The sequence below is a fragment of the Oncorhynchus keta genome, chromosome 17 (genome assembly GCF_023373465.1).
Source record: "Oncorhynchus keta strain PuntledgeMale-10-30-2019 chromosome 17, Oket_V2, whole genome shotgun sequence".
NCBI lineage: Eukaryota > Metazoa > Chordata > Actinopteri > Salmoniformes > Salmonidae > Oncorhynchus > Oncorhynchus keta.
Window position 1 is genome coordinate 805,950 of NC_068437.1, and position 21,735 is coordinate 827,684.

Below are 21,735 nucleotides of genomic sequence, written 5' to 3' on the forward strand. Positions count from 1 at the left end.
CTGAGTGGTAGTGTCAGTTCTTCAGGGCCACGTACGATTAGCCTTCACCACCATTTCCTCTGCCACAGACACAGACTCCATTCCAGTTATCAGCTCATCCATTCGTTGACCAGTAACTGTGTAGGAAGCGTCCAGCCATCGACCATTCTGGCTTCATTTCCCCAAGCGTGGAGCCAAGGATCCATTGCAGTTTCCGGCCCATTGATTAATTTAGTGAGACAGGATATGACGCTGATAGCAGAGCCCCCTAGCCAACCAATGCCAATCGGTTATTCCACAGCCAGACTTCCTCCATTGACCAACAAGGCTAATGATGGCCATTGGATAATGATAACCACATTAATCAACAAGGCAAATTATCTCCCTGTCAAATAACCAATTTAGATTAGTGTCAGTCTCTCCACTCCTCTCTGACCTTGGCGTTTCTGGCGGGAAGAAAGAGTTTAGGTTGTTATTTTCTATCGCTAGTTGTCTCTATCTGTGAATCTTTCTATGTCACTTTCTCAGAATCTTTCTTATTCCTTCATACGGTAATATGGGGAAAAGGGGCTGGACGGAACCAAAGCAAAGAAAGTAAATGTCAAAGCCCCCTCTCCTATCTTACCTGCCTACCCACTACTTATCTAACTTAGCACCACCTGGTGCGCTAACCAAAATACAGGGAGGGGGTGGTCCACCCAGGTCTTACCTAGTGTGCATAGACAGAGTATATACTATGGGTATATGTATGCCCGCGGGCCTCTTTCCTAAGCAATCCCTAGGTGCCTTCCCCTTACCCCCTGGGAACAATTGAAATGTGATTTAACATTTTCAGGAATCAAAAACACAGTTATATTAACACACACATAACTCATATCAATGGCTACAAAAATACTTAACAAAACCTGTCTCTGAGCTTTTAGCAAATCTAACTTACTAACGTAAGCAGCAGAGCCAATTCTATCAATACAGTCATCTAAGCGAGGTAGAGGAAAATATTCAGACTTTGTAACTGTATTTACGCGATGATAGTCCATACATAAGCGGGACGTACAGTCAGGTTTAGGAACAAGAATTACATGGGGAACTCCAGGAGCTGTTACTGGGTTTTGTCACGCCCTGGTCAAAGTATTTTGTGTTTATCTTCATGTATTGGGTCAGGCCAGGGTGTGGCATGGGGTTTTTGTATTGTGGTGTGTTTTGTCTTGGGGTTTTGGTGTTGGTATTGGGATTGTAGCTTAGTGGGGTATCTAGCAAAGTCTATGGCTGTCTGGAGTGGTTCTCAATCAGAGGCAGGTGTTTATCGTTGTCTCTGATTGGGAACCATATTTAGGCAGCCATATTCTTTGAGTTTGTCGTGGGTGATTGTCCTTAGTGTCTTTGTTCCTGTCGCTGTGTTAGTTGACAAGTATAGGCTGTTTCGGTTTTCGTTACGTTTATTGTTTTGTAGTGTTTGTGTTCATTCGTGTTTACTTTTGTTGATTAAACATGGATCGCAATCTACACGTTGCGGTTTGGTCCGACTCTCCTTCACATCTAGAAAACCGTTACAGGTTTTGCCATGCCATTCTGTAATAAATAAGCTACCTCACTTTTCATTACCTCCCTTTTCTTTGGATTAACCCAGTACGGATGCTGACGTATAGGAACAGCGTTGCCCACATCCACGTCATGTTCCAAGATGGACGTGCAACTTGTAACATCCTGAAACACATTGAAAAAACTGTTTATCAATAGGATAAGATCCTTAGTTTGATTGTTATCCAAATGTTCCATTTGAGAGGATAACTTCTTCAGCATCTCTGAATTACATAAGCGTTCACACTGCCGTAACGTATGGCGTAACTCCAACCCGTCCTCCTTATCCTCCTCTAGGTCCCAGCCAGGCTTCAGCACCACCTCAGCCATACTGGAGACGACGGGCTGGACCGTCTTTCCTGAGGAACTGTTGGGAGAATCACGCACATAATATATTTTCAGCATGTTAACATGACACAAACGGGAAGAATGCCTTCGATCTGGAGTCTTTATCCCATACTTGGTGTCACCGAGTTTATTTTCCACCAGATATGGTCCAGAAAAACATGCCGACAGAAATGAGCCAGGGATTGGCAACAAAACTAAAACTTCATCCCCTGGTGCAAAAGAACGGCCAACAGCCTTTTTGTCATAATGCAACTTCATGCATTTATTGAGACGAGGAGAGAGCCCTTTGGGCTAATGCACAGGCGGCGTGCAGTCTCTCCCGCATCTTACTGACATAATCCCAAACATTTTTAGTGCCGCTACTGGGTGTAGGAGATAAGATATGCTCCTTCAAAACCTTCAGAGGACCCGGTGAGGTGTGTCCAAACACAAGGTCAGTAGGGCTGAACCCTAAGGACTCTTGTATCGTTTCCCTTTACAGAAAATAAGACAAAGGGCACCCCCTCATCCCACTCGGTACTGGTATCCATGCAATACTTGCGTAGCTTTGCGTTCAGCGTCTGATGCCAGCTTTCGAGAGCCCCTTGACTCTCTGGATGACACCTACTGCAGACCTGATGGGAAATACACAGCTTCTTTAACACATTTGAGAAACGTTTTGACATGAAGTAGGATCCCTGATGAGTTTGGATTACTTTAGGGAGTCCAAACGTAGAGAAGAACTTCACTAGTGCCTTCACCACAGTCTTAGCCGTTATCGTACGGAGAGGAATACCCTCTGGGTATCGAGTAGCACTGCACATTATTGTTAGTAGGAACTGGTTACCTGACCTGGTTTTCGGCAATGGACCTACACAATCAATTATCACTCTTTCAAAGGGTTCTCCCACCACAGGAATCGGGTTGAGAGGCGCTCTAGGAACTGTTTGATTCGATTTCCCAGTGAGTTGACATACATGACATGTTTTACAAAATTGGACCACGTCCGACTTCAAACCTGGCCAGAAAAAATGACTAAGGAGTCGGTTAAAAGTCTTTGTGATCCTCAAATGTCCGAACCACGCCTGGTCATTGGGGAGTGACAGCACCTGCTGTCGGAACGGTGTCGGAACAACCACTTGACACACTTCACTCCAGTCACTAACGGTGTCATTGAGCTGCCCATTTACTCATCAAAACTCCTGCTTTCATAAAGTAGGCGGTCTCCTTAGTTTTAGCTTCCTGAATGGAAATTACCGAAGCAAAACACTTGCGACGACCGGTGTCTCCTTTTTGACATTCAATCACCTTCTCGGGGGTGACATACAAAAGAATGTCAAATAATTGGGGCGCGATTTCGCTTTCCCCTGCCTTAGTTTTTACCCCTGTAAAAATTGTCTGCCTTGCAGAAGGAATACTCGGTGCATTGTCTTCTACCTCAAAATTCTCAAAAATGAAACTAGCCAAATCCACCACATCTCCAAGCTTGCAAGATTGTGCCCTCGTTAACCCACAAGCAGAAAAAATATGGGGAAATGTTTGAACCAATTTCTCATCTGTAGTTCTGATTTCTGAGTTGTCAACTACCTCTAACACAGGAGTGACGTTACCACCAGCAATATCATTCCCTAGTAGTAATGTGACTCATTTTACTGACAGTGTAGATGCTACACCAACATGGAAACGTCCTGATAGCAAGTCTGACACTAAGTGAACCCAGTGTAATGGTAGAGGTACAGTTTTTGTCTCTATCCCCTGTAATATGACATGCGAGCCACAATACGTTTCAGGAGACCAGGGTAAAGCATCAGTAATGATTACTGACTGCGCCGCCCCAGTGTCTCGTAGGATTTGGATAGGCTTTTGATCAGCTTGTTCTCCAGTTAAGGAAACACAACCGGCAGAGATAAACGGAGCATAGACAGGATCCGGTTTCTCAAATGCTGAATAATTAACTCGGGCCAACGGACGAGCCAAAGACTTGACTAACCCCAAACTTTTCATTTTTGGGGACGGTGACTGGGACTGTTTCGGTTTATTTTTCAAAACTGGGCAGTCCGCAATCACATGACCCTTTTGGTAACAGTAAAAGCATTCACGGATTTCATGAAAAGGATTAGGGTTGTCAGAGGAAAAGCGACCTGAACGAGGCACTAATGATGTAATCGTTCGGCCTTTAAAACAAGGCGCACCAAAGACAGTCTTGTGTGTCAAAGCATACTCATCTGCCAATACTGCTGCTTGGGCCAATGTCGCCACTTTCTGTTCATTTAAATTAACTACAATTCTATCAGGGAGGTTGCTTTTAAAATCCTCCGGCAGCATCAAATCCCGAATATCAGCAAAGGTGTTAGCTTTGCTGGCTGAACACCATCGATTAAACAGAGACTCTTTGGCCCTCTCAAACTCAACAAACGTACGGTGAGAGGGTTTCTTGTGGTTCCTGAAGCACTGTCGATAAGCTTCAGGGCACCAACTCATAAGCCGGAATGGAGGGACTAAAGCTATATTTTTACTCACATCGAAGTTGGCTTGATGATGAGCAGCTTGTGGAGTTGCACTGAAGCCAGCGTCTAGCTCCAGTTGTCGGATCCTCAACTCCTTGTCGGCTTCTATTTTCCTAATTTCAAGATCAAAATTCATCTGTCTCTCCTTATCTTTTTACTGCATTTCTAAACGGGCCAGCCTCACCTTCAGCCTAGCGGTCCCGTCTGAACGACCCAAAGAAGAAGATAAAGGGTTAAATCGGGGCAATGTAAAGAGAGTGGTGGTGGGCTGTGAACAGGAGGGAGGGCGATTAGGTGGGTGGGCGGGTGGGATGGACTGGATGGACGGACGGAGGGGGGTAAGGAGGGATGAAGCATGGACAAGAAGGAGGAAGAGAGGGAGGGAGAGAGAGAGAGACAGAGGCAGGGCGGGAGGATGGGACTGACAGAGGGAGAGAGTTCGCTGCATTTTAGAAAGTGGGTCGCCACTATAGTACTGGATGGACAGATGGTAGAGGAGAAGGGTTGTGGGAAGATGAGGGATTGAAGAAGAGCTCAGAGTTAATGGCCAACGATGTTGTTTTTCCAATAGAAGCCATTTTGAACACCATCCATTGAGTTACTGGTCTCCTGGTAAGAGACAAAATCCCTTACGCAGAAAAGAGTGAGATTGTGGACTCCCTATGCTCCTAAGGGATCTAAGAGTACTAATGAAGCCTTGAAGTACATGTGAGCATTAGAGCCTAAGGCCGGTATCATGTAGCAACAGTATGGTAAATGTAGAGTTATAGTTACAGTATACGGCCAAATGGCCCCCTATTCCCTGTATTGTGCACTATATTTGACTAGCAGCCAAAGGGAACAGGGGGCCATTCAGGACACAGATATGTTACTTTAAGTCCTTGCTTACTTCTCTCATTTCAATTAACTGAAACAGCAAAGCTGTTAGGTTTAAGCTGAGCAGTCTATTTCTTCGACAGCTCATCTTTCACAGTCATACAAGAGTGGGGAACCAAGTGTTTACAGGGAACTAATACTCACACTATACCCCTGCCTCAGGTGGTGAAGGGCAAGGTGTAGCGCTGCTGATAGCGCCTTTTAGCAATGGAATTAGCCCTGATTAGCCTAGCCCAAATTCCCAGTGATACAGCATGCGTCCACTAATGCTGATAAGTGACACTACTTTCGCAAGATGTTCGCAAAAGCTGGGTTCCTAATTCTCCTCTATGGAGATCCCTATCCTTGTACCTGGTGTTGTTTTTCCCTCACCAGCACTAATAACTATAGTAAAATAGGACATACCCAGTTAAATAAAGGTGAAATAAAATACATAATTTCCACATTTCCAATGTAGGTGTATTGTCCAATAAAATCAATGTTCTGTTCTCAGCCAAGGTTCTGAACCCAACCATCTGTCTTGTATGTGAAACGATGCCTTGTTGCCTGAGTGAATAGCAGACGATGTGTAAGCTACCCTCCAAACAATAGTTATACTTAATAGAAATGTCCATGAAGTCAGCTGTGTGACACAAAGGAGAGAAGGGAGGGTAACATAGGGCAGAGGGGAGACAACTAGAGGGTAGCAATGGAGAGATGAAAGGAGGGTAGTCGAGGGAGCATGAAAGCAGGGTCATAGGGTCACAGACTCGAGGGAGGAGTAGGCGAAACGACAGAGCTGCGAGGGGAGCGTTCCAAATCCGTTTGGCTCTGTGCTTCCGTGCTGATCCCCCATGGCAGGTTCACGCACTGCCGTCACCCACATTGACACAAATCTGACTTGAGCACCTCGGTTACAGCGAAAGCAGATTCAGCCGCCTCCAAATCCAGCCCATGTCTCCAAGACTTTTCTTTGTGAACAAAAATGTCCAAATAACCAAACACAAGCATTTCTGCTTCTACACTGCTGTCAACTTTCTCCTCGTGTTTTTCTCCTGTAGTGTACAAGGAATAGCCTGCTTAGAGGTTTGAAGAGATTGAATAGACCTAGGTGGACATCTGGACCTCTCCTCAGCCATAGGCTGTACTTTACATAGACAGTTTGATTATGGTGGTGCATTGATTTAAGAATCTACTGGGTGCTTTGTGTTTTGGTTTGTTTGACCTGCATTTGCAAATGTATTCGACAACACAGTCAGAAATGTGAGAGTGTGGAGGGATAGACAGAAGAAAAGGGCTGAGACAGGATCTGTACCCACGTCGCCATAGGTAAATAATGTGTTCAAGGGGCTAACCACTACGCTGGACTCCTCCACATTTGCACCATTTCCGTTCAGCTACGTTTCAGTGTTAATTCAATCGACCCTACAGAAGATTTGTTTGGACAAGGGATATTTCAGGAACTCCTGAGTTGTCGGTTCGAAGTCTACAGCGTTGTCACATAACATGAGCTAATTCCCAAGATTTGTTTCGACGGGTTATTTTAGTAACCCCCGTATTGTCGCTTCGTTTAGGAGACCTTGTGACCTCCCTTTTATACACACATTTTTGTGGTCACACTCCATCTCTCACTGTCAATCATAAATGATACTTAGTCAATTTTGTTTTGGTGAAACGTTCATACAGTGTCTTTACGACAACCATTTTATCTCAATCAGTTTCATGGGGATATGCATTTAAACCTTCTTGAGTTATAAAGTGTTGTTTCAAAGTAGCTTTTATCCCTTTCATACTAAGATGTTTCCCGACAACTTTTCCATACTGATACGTTTTCACGCCTTTTCTTTATATCTGACAGTTATTGCCGGTATCGTCAAACGAGCTAATAAACATTTTGGTAAAGTTCTGCCTAGGGCTGCTGACATCAGTCACAAGTCATGAAGGCAGTCCAAATTCCATGTGACCGTTTAATCACGTTTTTTTAGGCTTCTCCAAGCTCTGATGCTGCTGATGGTCATTAGTTGCCTACCAAACTTGCAAACTGCCTTGTACTCAGCACTCTATTGTCCCTCTAATCACTCTGACATCAATGCAAATGTATTCAAAAATGTAATCAAACTTAATAAGCTTTACAAGGGGTGTAGAGCCTAACTGGCATACATAAGCAGTGTGTGAGTTTCAAGTTTGAGGAATAATATTTTCACCACACAAATGCACCTTTATAATAAAAGTGTATCAACTAGTGTAGCCCATAGCCATTTGGCATCGGCAGATCAGGACCTGACACAAGTATAACTCAGAGAATTCTGTTCTGTTCTCCTGAAATAGACTACATTTTATTCATATCACGCTTCTTTAGACCTGTCTATAATAAATAATGGATTTATTGTGAAGGTGTAGGCGATATTACATTGACTTATTATACTTTTTAAAATGTAGATGTTCTGTAGCTCAGTTGGTAGAGCATGGCGCTTGTAACGCCAGGGTAGTGGGTTCGATTCCCGGGACCACCCATACGTAGAATGTATGCACACATGACTGTAAGTCGCTTTGGATAAAAGCGTCTGCTAAATGGCATATATTATTATTATTAGATGTTCCAAAGGTCTGCATCATGTGTGGAAGCCACAGCCCTAGTTCTGTTTAGTATGACATGTAGCCACAGTGGACTACGCTCTTAAAACTCCGTAGGACAAGGTTTCCCGTCAGCAGGACACCTGTCGACAACTTTCGGTGAAATTGGAGGACGCGCAATTCAAATAAATAATCATAAAAATGATGGATATTAAACATTTAGGTACACACGGGTGTTTTATACCGGTTAAAAGTTTAAAGTCTTGTTCATCTAACTTGCATTGTCCGATTTACAATAAAAATTACAGGCCTCTCTCATCTTTTTAAGTGGGAGAACTTGCACAATTGGTGGCTGACTAAATACTTTTTTGCCCCACTGTATGTGTGTTTCAAAACAAAAAGGGGGTGGGCGGGGTGTGTCTCTGCATGGGGCGTTTGAAACCAAAAATGTGTGTGAGGCTGTTTAGGAATGTGTTTGCATCTCTTCAATTGGGCTTGGCACTTTTGATTCATTACCACACATGGCTTTCAAATACGTATTTTTCTCACCCCCAAGGATGTGGGAGGCTAAAAAGTCAAACAACCCCTGCAGAATATATCTTGTTGAGACAACCTCCTACAGTTTAAAACATATGTTATTTCTAATCAGCGCATATACTAACGGCCCACTCCACCCAGGTCTATACATTTCTATCGGACACCCTCCTAGCTGCTACCCCTGAGGTTGTAGGAAATCAAAAGGAAATACCGGCAGAAAGAATATGTCGAGACACCCTCCTGTGGTTTTTGGGTCTCTAAACATTCTGGGGATACTATATGACCATTTTTGCATACAGGATGTCGCCCGAAAAACGTCGCCCGAAAAACGTCACCCCCGCTCTGTGAGCTCATTACGGAATATCTCTCCTTAGACCACGGAGCGAGGCTAGTGACAACAGATAATATCCACTCTGTACAAACAGCAAAAGCGCAACTCCAGACAAGGCCAACAGCCCCGAAGAGTTAGCAGCCCAGAACAGCTAAAAGATCAACTGTGAATCTGACCTAATGGAGCTTTCTGAAGGTGAGTTAGTGAAAATAATATACTCGATTTGGATGCGTTAGGTATTTTCTGGAAAATGTTTGGACATTACATTTTGATATTATTGTAATATTAAACAGGAGTTATATGTTTTTTAAACCGGGGACAACAATTTTTTTTAGGTAATATGTATAATGCACATATTCTTATAATTTAAAAATGTATATTTATAGTATAAATGTATGTTAATATTATCTAATGTTTGTAGGGTGTCTGTCCTTTACCCAGTAGCTACAAGGAATAAATGATCTGGAACCGCCTTCGTTAGAATGGGATTCAGCGGCACAAAACATGTGCAGCCAGTCCCCATCACACTATTGTCGACATAAGTCCAATAATAAAATCCATAAGAATATTTATACATTAAAACAAAAAGTGTGCACCCTATATTAAAAGCTACTTTTGTGTTTACAGCTGACAGACCGCAAAGAAGGATCCCGGCTGCAATATGGACTCGCTGAAATGGATGCTAATTCTCCCATTATGTACGAACTTTTTTTCAAACAAACCGAGAACTGAGGGTATAACCATCACATCAACTCCGGGAACCCCGGGAACCTCCACCCACTCGCTACATATTCCAGACCCAAACAAGCAAAGCACAACTCAGGCGCAAGTGCATTGCGCAGAATCACCCCAGCCCGAAATATATATTTTTTATCAGTTATATATATTTTATTATTATTTATACATTTTTATAATTGAATATGTTAAAAATATGACAAATAATGTTCTTTCAGACGCCCGGCAGAATCTGGAATGCTTGGTGAAAAAAGTCTAGAGCCCAAGGTTTCCTCGATCCGTCAGAATAACCCTCATCAAAAAAGCTGAGGTAATTTAATTATGTATTGTTAATATATAGTATTATATCCGAAATGTATTAAAAAAAATGTAATCTAATATATTTTATGTTTAATAACCTATTTTGTATGTATTATTTTCTTTCAGACTCCTCCCGGCGTATAACGGCACAGAAGACCCTACACAACGAGAGCACGTGGAGGATTTCGGCGCACAGGACATCCCCAATAAAACACCGAAACCGGATGATTTCAAAGTTTTAAATGACATTTCAGAGGTTGACCACTTGATGTTATGTGAAGCAGCCAACCTTCTCGATTCATCCAATTATTTTGTAGAAACACCCGAACCTGAAATAAAACAAGCTACGTTTCTCACTGTATTTTCCGGTGCTCTCAAACGCCAAAAACGTTTGCTACACAAACGAATGGTGGCTATACTCGAGCGGCAATCCTTCTGGCATCGAACAATGACAAGTTTGTTTAGCAGCAATCCGATTAAAAAACGCAAATACAGGCGCTAAAAACCTATATGTAACATGTATCCTTCCAGAATACCACAAGAAAACACATCATTAATTACCCAAATGGATGAGCCAACAGACATAATTGAGACAGTTGAAACCCTGTTATCTCAGATACCGCCCGAACTCCAAGATTTAATTAACCAGATGAATGAGGCTGGGTTAACAACAGACATAATTACGATAGATGAAACCTTATTATCCCAGATTCCCGCCGAACTCATAGAATGAATTAATCATACGAATGAATCCGGGACGACCGATGAAAACCTGTTATCCCAGATCCCTGAAGCCCTCATATTTTAATTAACCAGATGAATGAGACCATAAGATCTTCTACACCGGACCCCACACAGACCCCGCCATTAACTCCCATGTCCGAAGAGTCTGAAATGCAAAACAATGTTTTTCAGGAATTGAAAAATTGTCTAATAAATCAGGAGGGAGATAGTCACGATAGAAGTGTCCGGGTTGTGTACCGAAATAAATTCAGCAATACAGAGATTCAACAGTTTTTCAATTTCACATGGCTGAATCAGAAACTTGACTATGCAGTGTTTTATGTAATGATATTGGACACTCTGAACGAACTGTTAGACAGAGCAAGCGATTATGGCGAACCTCATGATGTCTTACAGTTGGACATTTGTGGAGATAGCATGCAAAACACTGTATCTCTTATTTTACCCAATGACGAAGCAGATCTTGAACAATTGATAGCCCTGCTGGAGCAACTTGTTCAGTCAAATGTATCAGTCATAGCCGATAGGAATAAGCAATAAAAGGGCATACCTCATAAACGTTCACAATCCTGGTAATAAGCTATGCTTTGCAATAGGCCTAGTACATTTACTCCACCCTGGATGTACGGATCTAGCGGCGTTACACAAGGCTAGAGAGCTCCAAACGACCGTGGGTCTAGGTATACAGGATGCGGTGGCATTCTCTGACAAAGTCAGATTTGAAAACTTTCTGAACATCAAGATTGTGGTTTTGTACCACAGCAGAGCTAATGCAGCTCTCTTGAAATGTCAAAACAACCCACAATCTCATCCGCAGATTCTGTATTTTTATGTGCAAAACGACCATTATTATGCTATTACCAACATCACAGCATTTTTACGAGCACCATATGTGTGTCCAGCCTGTCATACCGGCTACAGCCGAAAGGGGGAGCACTCGTGCCATTATTTACATTTACATTTAAGTCATTTAGCAGATGCTCTTATCCAGAGCGACTTACAAATTGGTGCAATCACCTTATGACATCCAGTAGAGCAGTCACTTTACAATAGTGCATCTAAATCTTAAAGGGGGGGGGTGAGAAGGATTACTTATCCTATCCTAGGTATTCCTTAAAGAGGTGGGGTTTCAGGTGTCTCCGGAAGGTGGTGATTGACTCCGCTGTCCTGGCGTCGTGAGGGAGTTTGTTCAGTATGTCTTGATGAAAATTGTCCGATGAAGCCCTTAAACCTGACACCCTGTGCGGATTGTCACCGCACATGTCATTCGGCCTACTGTTACGAAAAACACAACATGGCACCCCAAGGCCTGTAAATTTGAAAGCAGTTGTGACATTAACAAGAAATGTCCAAAATGCCATTGTAATTACAACCTTAAAATAGACAACCCTAAACCTCATGTGTGTGGAATCATACATTGCCCAATCTGTAAAGGGCCTTTGAAAAGCAGAGACGCTGAAGTGGTTCAAGAAGTGCCACACGAGTGTTATATTCAGCCCTTGGCTGAAGATGAACATTCAGAGAAATATGTGTTCTCTGATTTTGAGACTAATCAGCAATCAGGGGTTAATTTGCCTATTTTTGTATCTACCATGACTTTCAAGGGTGATAAGTGGTCGGCAGAGGGGCCCAATTGTGCACTCTTCTTTCTAAAACACATTAGAAAACCCTGGTACAGAAACTTCACGTTTATAGCGCACAATTCTAGAGCCTATTACTCCTACCTGCTTTTGAACCCCTTGATACAGCAAGGCGTTGCACCTTGTGTTTTGTAGACCCTGCCTTCAACCAGAGATACATTGTCAGTTTAAGCTTCTTACCCATGAGATTGGCTCAAATGCCAGAGGCCTTGGGTTCTGAGAACTCTGTGAAAGGCTGGTTCCCCCACTTCTTCACATCTGAGGAGAATCTCCAATATATTGGAGTTTATATCCCAGCCCCGAAATGTACGGGTGTGATCAGATGTCTCCCAAAGAGCGAGAGAGATTCATGACGTGGTACGAGACAGTATGTCACAGCACTTTTGATTTCCATAAAGAGATTTCATTCTTGTGATAATGATGTGGTTATGCTTCGTGAAGGATGCCTCAGACTCAGAGAAGAGGTAATCAAAGATGCAGGCATTGACCCTTGGAGTTGTACAACTATTGCATCGGCATGCATGAAAACCTATCGTACACACTTTCTACCTACTGCATCTATAGCTATCCCCTCGCCTGACAACTAACGACGCCAATTCAAGTCAAACTCTAGTGGGTCCATTCAATGGTTGGAGTACTTGGCCCAACATGCTTTGAATAGGGGTGAGAAGGCGTTTGGGCCTCATCATGTAGATGGATACATACAGATTGACGGTGTTGAGACCGTGTTTGAGTACAACGGTTGTTTCTTCCACCGTTGTAAATCTTGCTTTGTGCCCCAGGCCATGTGTGTCCTAACCCAAAATACTTTTGGGGAAATGTACTAAGAGTTTCAAGACAAATTGGAATCTTTACAGGCTACTTACGGGTTAAAAGTGAATGTGATGTGGGAGCATGAATGGATTGCACTCAAAAAGTCTGATCCTCATGTTTAAGCCTTCCTTTCCAGCTTTGACACACCAGAACCCTTGGAACCACGACAGGCCTTGTATGGAGGACGTACCAATGCTTTGACATTGAGGTATGTAGAGCTACCCGACGAGACAATAGGATATGTAGATTTTACATCCCTTTATCCTCATGTAATGAGTTCCTCATGCTATCCTATGGGGCATCCTGAAATTATTCACAGCGACTTTTAATTACTCCAAAACTATTTTGGTCTGGTCAAAGCAACCCTCCTAGGGGTTTGTTTATACCAGTGTTGCCTTTACAAGCGACCTCAAGGAAAACCTTTGTCGCACCTGCAGTGAAAACAACAACCAGGAAATGCCTTGTGATCACTTAGATCAAGAAAGAGCCCTGACAGGTGTATGGTTCACAGTTGAATTCTCTATGGCTCTAGAGATGGGGTATCGTGTGGCCAAAATCTTTGAAGTGTGGAACTTTTCAAGGACATCAGACACTCTTTTTAAAGAGTACATCAAGCAAATTGCTTCAGGCTATCCTGTATCGGTCACAGATCAAGAGAGCAAAGAGATGTACATTCAAGAATATCACGACAGAGAAGGCATACTTCTTGACCCTGACAGAATAGAGGTCAACAAAACCAAAATAAATGTGTCAAAATTGTACTTAAACTCTCTTTGGGGGAAGCTTTCGCAGGGATGCAATATACTAACAACGTCGATCATTAAAGACCCCAAAGAATTTGGGGAATTTGTTTTTTTGGACCAATACGAAATTTCACATTTTTCATTCTTGAGTCAAGACATTGCCCTGGTGCAATGCAAGAAGTGGGTTCTACCCCCGGGTAATGTAAATGTGTTTCTTGCAGCATTTACCACGGCCTTTGGCTGACTTGAACTGTACACCTTCATGGAGCAGCTTCAGAGGCAGGTTCTTTACCACGACACAGACTCTGTGGTCTATGTAAGCAAACAGGGTGATTGGAACCCCACACTTAGCAACTATCTGGGTGGTTTAACTCTTGTAACTACCCATCCCGGATCCGGGAGCATTGTCATCAACTGACACTAATTAGCATAACGAAACTGACAAATATTACTAGAAAATATGAATATTCATGAAATCACAAGTGAAATATATTGAAACACAGCTTAGACTTTTGTTAATCACCCTGTCATCTCAGATTTTGAAAATATGCTTTACAGCCAAAGCAAGACAAGCATATGCCTAGCTAGCAGCAGGCAACCTGGTCACGAAAATCAGAAAAGCAATCAAATTAAATCGTTTACCTTTGATGAGCTTCGGATGTTTTCACTCACAAGACTCCCAGTTAGATAGCAAATGTTCCTTTTTTCCAAAAATATTATTTTTGTTGCTGAAATAACTCTGTTAGTTCTTCTCGTTTGGCTGAGAATTCGACCGGAAATTGCGGTCACGACAATGCCGAAAAATATTCCAAATTAGCTCCATAATATTGACAGAAACATGGCAAACGTTGTTTATAATCAATCCTCAAGGTGTTTTTCAAATATCTGTTTCTCTCTTAGTAGGAAAGAGAGAAACAATGGCCGTATTTGTCTCTTACGCACAAAACACTCCAGCTGACCACTGACTCCAGCTGACCAATGACGCAATGTTGACGTTCAGGCTCATTTTTCAAAATAAAAGCCTGAAACTATGTATTGTGACACTAGACACATTAGGGAAGCAATAGAAAAAGGAATCTGGTTGATATCTCATTCACTGCTCAATAGGGACGCATAGGAAAGCAGAGCTTTCTAAATAAGAGTCCCTTCCTGATTGGATTTTTCTCAGGCTTTCTCCTGCAATATCAGTTCTGTTATAATCACAGACAATATTTTTACAGTTTTGGAAACTTTAGAGTGTTTTCTATCCTAAGCTGTCAATTATATGCATATTCTAGCATCTTGTCCTGACAAAATAGCCCATTTACTTTGGGAACGTTATTTCTTTCTAGTTCCACTAGCGGAACCCCTCAACAACATTCCGCTGAAAAGGCAGACCGCGAAATTCAAAAATATTTTTTATAAATATGTAACTTTCACACATTAACCTCTCTTGGGTAGGGGGCAGCATTCGGAATTTTGTATGAAAAGCATGCCCAAATGAAACGGCCTAATACCTGGGCCCAGAAGATATGATATGCATATAACTGGACGACTTGGATAGAATACACTCTAAAGTTTCCAAAACTGTTAAAATAGTGTCTGTGAGTATAACAAAACTGATTTAGGAGGCGAAAACCTGACAAAAATCCATTCAGGAAGTAGTTTTTTTTGGGGGGGGGGGGTTGTAGTTTTCTATTCAATGCCATTACAGTATCCATTGACATAGGACTCCATTTGCAGTTCCTATAACTTCCACTAGATGTCAACAGTCTTTAGAAATCGTTTCAGGCTTGTATTATTATAAATGAGGGAGTAAGGCCAGTCTGAACGAGTGGACCCTAATGTGACGCAGAGTTTTTTCAGGCGCATGTGCATTTCTTGTTTACCTTTTATATTGACAACGTTATTGTCCGGTTGAAATATTATAGATCATTTAGGCTAAAAAACAACCTGAGGATTGAATATAACATTGTTTGACATGTTTCTATGAACTTTTCGGATACAATTAGGATTTTTTGCCTGATTGTTTTGACTGAGTTTGAGCCTGTGGATTACTGAAGAAAACGTGCTAACAAAACAGAGGTTTTTGGATAACAAAAGGAACATTTATTGAGTAAATTAATGTCTTCTGATTGCCACCATATGAAGATCATCAAAGGTAAGGGATTCATTTTATCTCTATTTCTATGTTTTGTAACGCTTCTGCTTGGCTGGTTACTGTTTGTAATAATTTGTAAACTGGGCTATGTTCTGGGCTAGGTATGTTATGGGCTAGGCATGCTTTCATCGAAAAGCATTTTATAAATATGACACTCTGGTTGGTTTGATGAGAAGTTAATCTTTAAACCTATGTAAAATATGTTTTGTTATCTGAATTTTTATAATGAGCATTTCTGTAATTGAATTTGGCGCTCTGCAACCTCACTGGATGTTGGCCAGATGGGACGCTAGCGTCCCACATACCCTAGAGAGGTTAATCTTGTTAATCTACCCATTGTGTCCAATTTCAAAAATGCTTTGCAGCGAAAGCACAACATATCATTATGTTAGGTCATAGACAAGTCAAAAAAACACACAGGCATTTTTTCAGCCGAAGATATGAGTGACAAAAAGCAGAAATATAGATAAAATGAATAACTAACCTTTGATGATCTTCAAATGTATTACACAATACATGTATATTTTGTTCGATAATGTGCATATTTATATCCAAAAATCGCAGTTTACATTGGCGCGTTAAGTGCAGTAATGTTGTGATTCCAAAACATCCGGTGATTTTGCAGAAATACTCATAATAAACATTGATACAACTGTTATTCACAGAATTAAAGATAGATTTAATGCAACCACTGTCTCAGATTTTTTTTAAACTTCACGGAAAAAGCATAATCTGAGAACGGCGCTCAGAGCCCAATCCAGCCAGAAAAATATCCGCCATTTTTGAGTCAACAGAAGTTAGAAATAACACCATAAATATTCACTTACCTTTGATGATCTTCAACAGAAGGCACTCCCAGGAATCCCAGTTCGACAATAAATTATTGATTTGTTCCATAAAGTTCCATAAAGTCCATAATTTATGTCCAAATAGCCACTTGTTATTAGCGTGTTCAGCACAGTAACCCATCTTCATGATGCGCAGGCACTTTGTCCAGACAAAAACTCGAAAAGTTCCGTTACAGTCCTTTAGAAACATGTCAAACGATGTATGGAATCAATCTTTAGGGTGTTTTTGACATAACATCAATAATGTTCCAACCGGAGAATTCCTATATCTGAAGAAAAGCACTGGAACGAGAGGTAACTGTAGGGAGCGCACGTCACGAGCCTGTGACACTCTGCCAGACCACTGACTCAAACAGGTCTCATGAGCCCCTCCTTTATAGTAGAATCATCATTCAAGTTTCTAAAGACGGTTGACATCTAGTGGAAGTGCAACTTTATCCATATCCCACTGTGTATTCGGTAGGCCAAGCTTTGAAAAACTACAAACCTCAGATGTCCCACTTCCTGGTTGGATTTATCTCAGGTTTTCTCCTGCCATATGAGTTCTGTTATACTGAAAGACATCATTCAATCAGTTTTAGAAACTTCAGAGTGTTTTCTATCCAATACTAAACTGATATGCACATATTAGCATCTGGGACCGAGTAGGAGGCAGTTCACTCTGGGCACACTATTCATCCAAAAGTGAAAATGCTGCCCCCTATTCCAAAAGAGTTAAAGTGGCTATGTATAGATGACAACAGAGAGTGGCAGTCTGGGTAGTCATTTGACTAGATGTTGAGGAGTATTATGTCTGGGGGTAGAAGCTGTTTTGAAACCTCTTGGACCTAGACTTGGCGCTCCGGTACCGCTTTACGCGTGGTAGCAGGGAGAATAATCTATGACTAGGGTGGTTGGAGTCTCTGACAATTTTTAGGGCCTTCCTCTGACACCGCCTGGTGTAGAGCTCCTGGATGGCAGGATGCTTGGTCCAAGTGATGTACTGGGCCGTTCACATTAGCCTCTGTAGTGCCTTGCGGTCGGAGGCCGAGGATTTGCCATACAAGTCAGTGATGCAACCTGTCCGGACGCTCTCGATGCTGCAGCTTTAGAACCTTTTGAGGATCTGAGGACCCATGCAAAATCTTTTCAGTCTCCTGTGGGGGAATAGGTTTTATTGTGCCCGCTTCACAACTGTCATGTTGTGCTTGGACCATGATAGGTTGTTGATGATGTGGAACCAAGGAACTTGAAGCTCTCAACCTTCTCCACTGTAGCCCCGTCGATGAGAATGGGGGCGTGCTCGGTCCTCTTTTTCCTGTAGTCCACAATCATCTCCTTTGTCTTGATCATGTTGATGGAGAGGTTGTTGTCCTGGCACCACAGGGCCAGGACTCTGACCCCCTCCCTATAGACTTTCTTGTTGTCGTCGGTGATCAGGCCTACCACCGTTGAGTCATTGACAAATGTAATGATGGTGTTGGAGTTGTGCCTGGCCGTGCAGTCATGAGTGAACAGGGAGTACGGGAGGGGGCTGAGCATGCAACCCTGAGGGTCCCCTGTGTTGAAGATCAGCATGGAAGATGTGTTGTTACCTACCCTTACCACCTGGGGCAGCCGCCAGGAAGTCCAGGATCCAGTTGCAGAGGGAGGTGTTAAGTCCCAGGGTCCTTAGCTTATTGATGAGCTTTGAGGGCACTATGGGTGTTGGACGCTGAGCTGTAGTCAATGAATAGCATTCTCACATAGCTGTTCTTTTTGTCCAGGTGGGAAAGGGCAATGTGGAGTGCAATAGAAACTCTATCAGCTGTGGCTCTGTTGGGGCGGTATGCAAATTGGAGTGGGTCTAGGGCTTCTGGGATGATGGTGTTGATGTGAGCCCTGACCAGCCTTTCAAATCACTTCATGGTTACATACGTGAGTGCTAAGGGTCGGTTGTCATTTAGGCAGGTTACCTTAGTGTTCTTGGGCACAGGCACAATTGTTGGTTGCTTAAAACATGTTGGTATTACAGACTCAGACAGGGAGAGGTTGAAAATGTCAGTGAAGACACTCGCTAGTTGGTCAGCGCATGCTCGGAGTACACATCCTGGTAATCCATCTTGACCTGCGGCCTTATGAATGTTGACCTGTCTAAAGGTCTTACTCACATCGGCTGTGGAGAGCGTGATCACACAGTCTTCCGGTACAGCTGGTGCTCTCATACCTGTTTCAGTGTTATTTGCCTCGAAGCGAGCATAGAGGTTTAGCTCGTCTTGTAGGCTCGTGTAACTGGGCAGCTGTTGGCTATGCTTCCCTTTGTGCTGTGCTTCCCTTTGTAGTCTGTAATGGTTTGCATGCCCTGCCACATGCGATGAGCATCAGAGCCGATGTAGTACACCTCGATCTTAGTCCTGTATTGATGCTTTGCCTGTTTGATGGTTCGTCAGAGGGCATAGTGGGAATTCTTATAAGATTCCGGGTTAGAGTTCCTTGAAAGTTGCAGCTCTAGCCTTTAGGTCAGTGAGGATGCTGCCTGTAATCCATGGCTTCTGGTTGGGGTATGTACGTACGGTCACTGTGGGGACGACGTCATTGATGCACTTATTGATGAAGCCAATGACAGATGTGGTGTACTCCTCAATGCCATTGGAGGAATCCAGGAACATATTCCAGTCTGTGCTAGCAAAACATTCCTGTAGCTTAGCATCTGCTTCATCTGACCACTTTTTTATTGATCTAGTCACTGGTGATTCCTGCTTAAATGTTTGCTTATAAGCTTGAATCATGTGGATGGAATTATGATCAGTTTCGCCAAATGGAGGGCGAGGGAGAGCTTTCTATGCATCTTTGTGTGTGGAGTATAGGTGGTCCAGATTTCCTTTCCCTCTGGTTGCACATTTAACATGCTGATATAAATTTGGTAAAACTGATTTAAGTTTCCCTGCATTAATGTCGCCGGCAACTCGGTGCGCTGCTTCTGGGTGAGCATTTTCCTGTTTGCTTATGGTGGAATACAGCTCAATCAATGCTATCTTTGTGCCAGCCTCTTACTGTGGTGGTATGTAAACAGCTACAAAGAATATAAGTAATGTGGTCTGCAGCTTATAATGAGAAACTCTACCTCAGGCGAGCAATAGCGCGACACTTCCTTAGATATCGTGCACTAGCTGTTGGTTACAAAAATATACAGACCGCCACCCCTTGTCTTACCAGACACCACTGCTCTATCGTATAATCAATATGTTGATATTGTCGTCGTTCAGCCACGTCTCCGTGAAGCATAAGATGTTACAATTTTTAATGTCCCGTTGTTTAATCTTCCCAATAACTCGTCCATTTTATTGTCCAAAGATAGCATATTTGCTAGCAGAATTTGGTAACATACCATGTCCATATTATGGCAAGAACAGCTCAAATAAGCAAAGAGAAACGACAGTCCATCGTTACTTTAAGACATGAAGTTCAGTCAATCAAGAAATTTCAAGAACTTTGAAACTTTCTTCAAAAGGCGTCGCAATCACCATCAAGTGCTATGATGAAACTGGGTCTCATGAAGACCACCAGAGGAAAGGATGACCCAGAGTTATCTCTGCTGCAGAGGATAAGTTCATTAGAGTTACCAGCCTCAGAAATTGCAGCCCAAATAAATGCTTCACAGAGTTCAAGTAACAGACACATCTCAACATCAACTGTTTAGAGTATACTGCGTGAATCATGCCTTCATGGTCGATTTGCTGCAAAGAAACCACTTCTAAAGGACACCAATAAGAAGAAGAGACTTGCTTGGGCCAAGAAACACGAGCAATGGATATTATACTGGTGGAAATCTGTCCTTTGGTCTGATGAGTCCAAATTTGAGATTTATGCTTCCAACTGCCGTGTCTTTGTGAGACGCGGAGTAAGTGAACGGATCATCCTCCGCATGTGTGGTTCCCACCTTGAAGCACGGAGGAGGATTCTGCAGTGATACGTCAACCCATCTGGTTTGCATTTAGTGGGACTTTCATTTGTTTTTCAGCTGGACACCTCCATGCTGTATAAGGGCTATTTGATCAAGAAGGAGAGTGATGGAGTGCTGCATCAGATGACCCGGCCTCCACAATCACCTGACCTCAACCCAATTAAGACGTTTGGGATGAGTTGGACCGCAGAGTGATGGAAAAGCCTACATTCACAAAATTCTCTGGGTGATGTTTTTCTAGGTCGCACAGCTAGATATTTAGGAGCAATTTAGAGCAGACCGAAAATGGCTTTTGTTAACTTGAGCTAGCTAGCTGTTGAGCTAGGTTAGCTAAGGAAACGCGCAGTAGTTCAACGTTGGCTAGCAATTAATATACTTATAGACAAGGCAAGGTACCTACCTAGCAGCTGCTGAAAATATTCTTCCACCTCACCTTCAATAAGACATTTACTAAAACAGTCTGAGCTTCATGTGTCTCACCCGACAGCATAAGTTTGGTGCCTGAAATGGATAATTTGAATCTACAGTAAGCATAAGCTATTACTGTAACAAAATACAGTATGTTAGAGTATTTTTTACAAGAGGCTTTCAAATGACAGTTAAACACAATATTTTTCCGTATGTTACCCATAATGCAGTGCAATCTACAGCATGAATGCTGTAAAACACATTTATGGTATTATATTGTGCATCCTACAGTGTTTTACTGTTGAAAATACAGAAAGGTCTTACAGTGTAGGTCTACTAAGCTACCACTCGTGCACGGGAGGTAGAAAAGGCTTATGCAGACAAGAATGTGCTTAAAATGAGCATGTTTGTAAGGGGGTCATATAAACATTTTTTTACAGGCAAAATACCATCAATCCTACAGTATGTAGAAGCAGTACTACAGCGTTGTTTAGAATTATGTACAGAGAGTACATTTTAGAGTAGATGGTCTTACCAAACTGTAGCATACCCCTGAAGCCTGTGTGCTCAGTTGTCAGTCCCCTGTATAGGTTTGAGGAGGATAAACTAGTTTTTCTGTGTCCGTGTTTTGTTTTTCTCTTACAGGTTGAGCGGGAAATAGCGATTCTGAAGCTCATAGAACACCCTCACGTTTTAAAGCTGCACGACGTCTACGAAAATAAGAAATACTTGTGAGTATTGTTATCGCCTCTAT

General features: G+C 42.5%; 1 protein-coding gene across 5 annotated transcripts in view; it reads left to right on the plus strand.

Moving 5' to 3' along the window:
- Positions 1-21,735, plus strand: part of brsk2a (BR serine/threonine kinase 2a) — a 433,387-nt gene that overhangs the window by 265,314 nt on the left and 146,338 nt on the right. For all 5 annotated transcript variants that reach the window (XM_052465216.1, XM_052465218.1, XM_052465220.1 and 2 more), the window contains exon 3: positions 21,627-21,712. In XM_052465216.1, the coding sequence (XP_052321176.1) occupies positions 21,627-21,712 (86 nt within the window). The remainder of the gene's footprint in view (positions 1-21,626; positions 21,713-21,735) is intronic.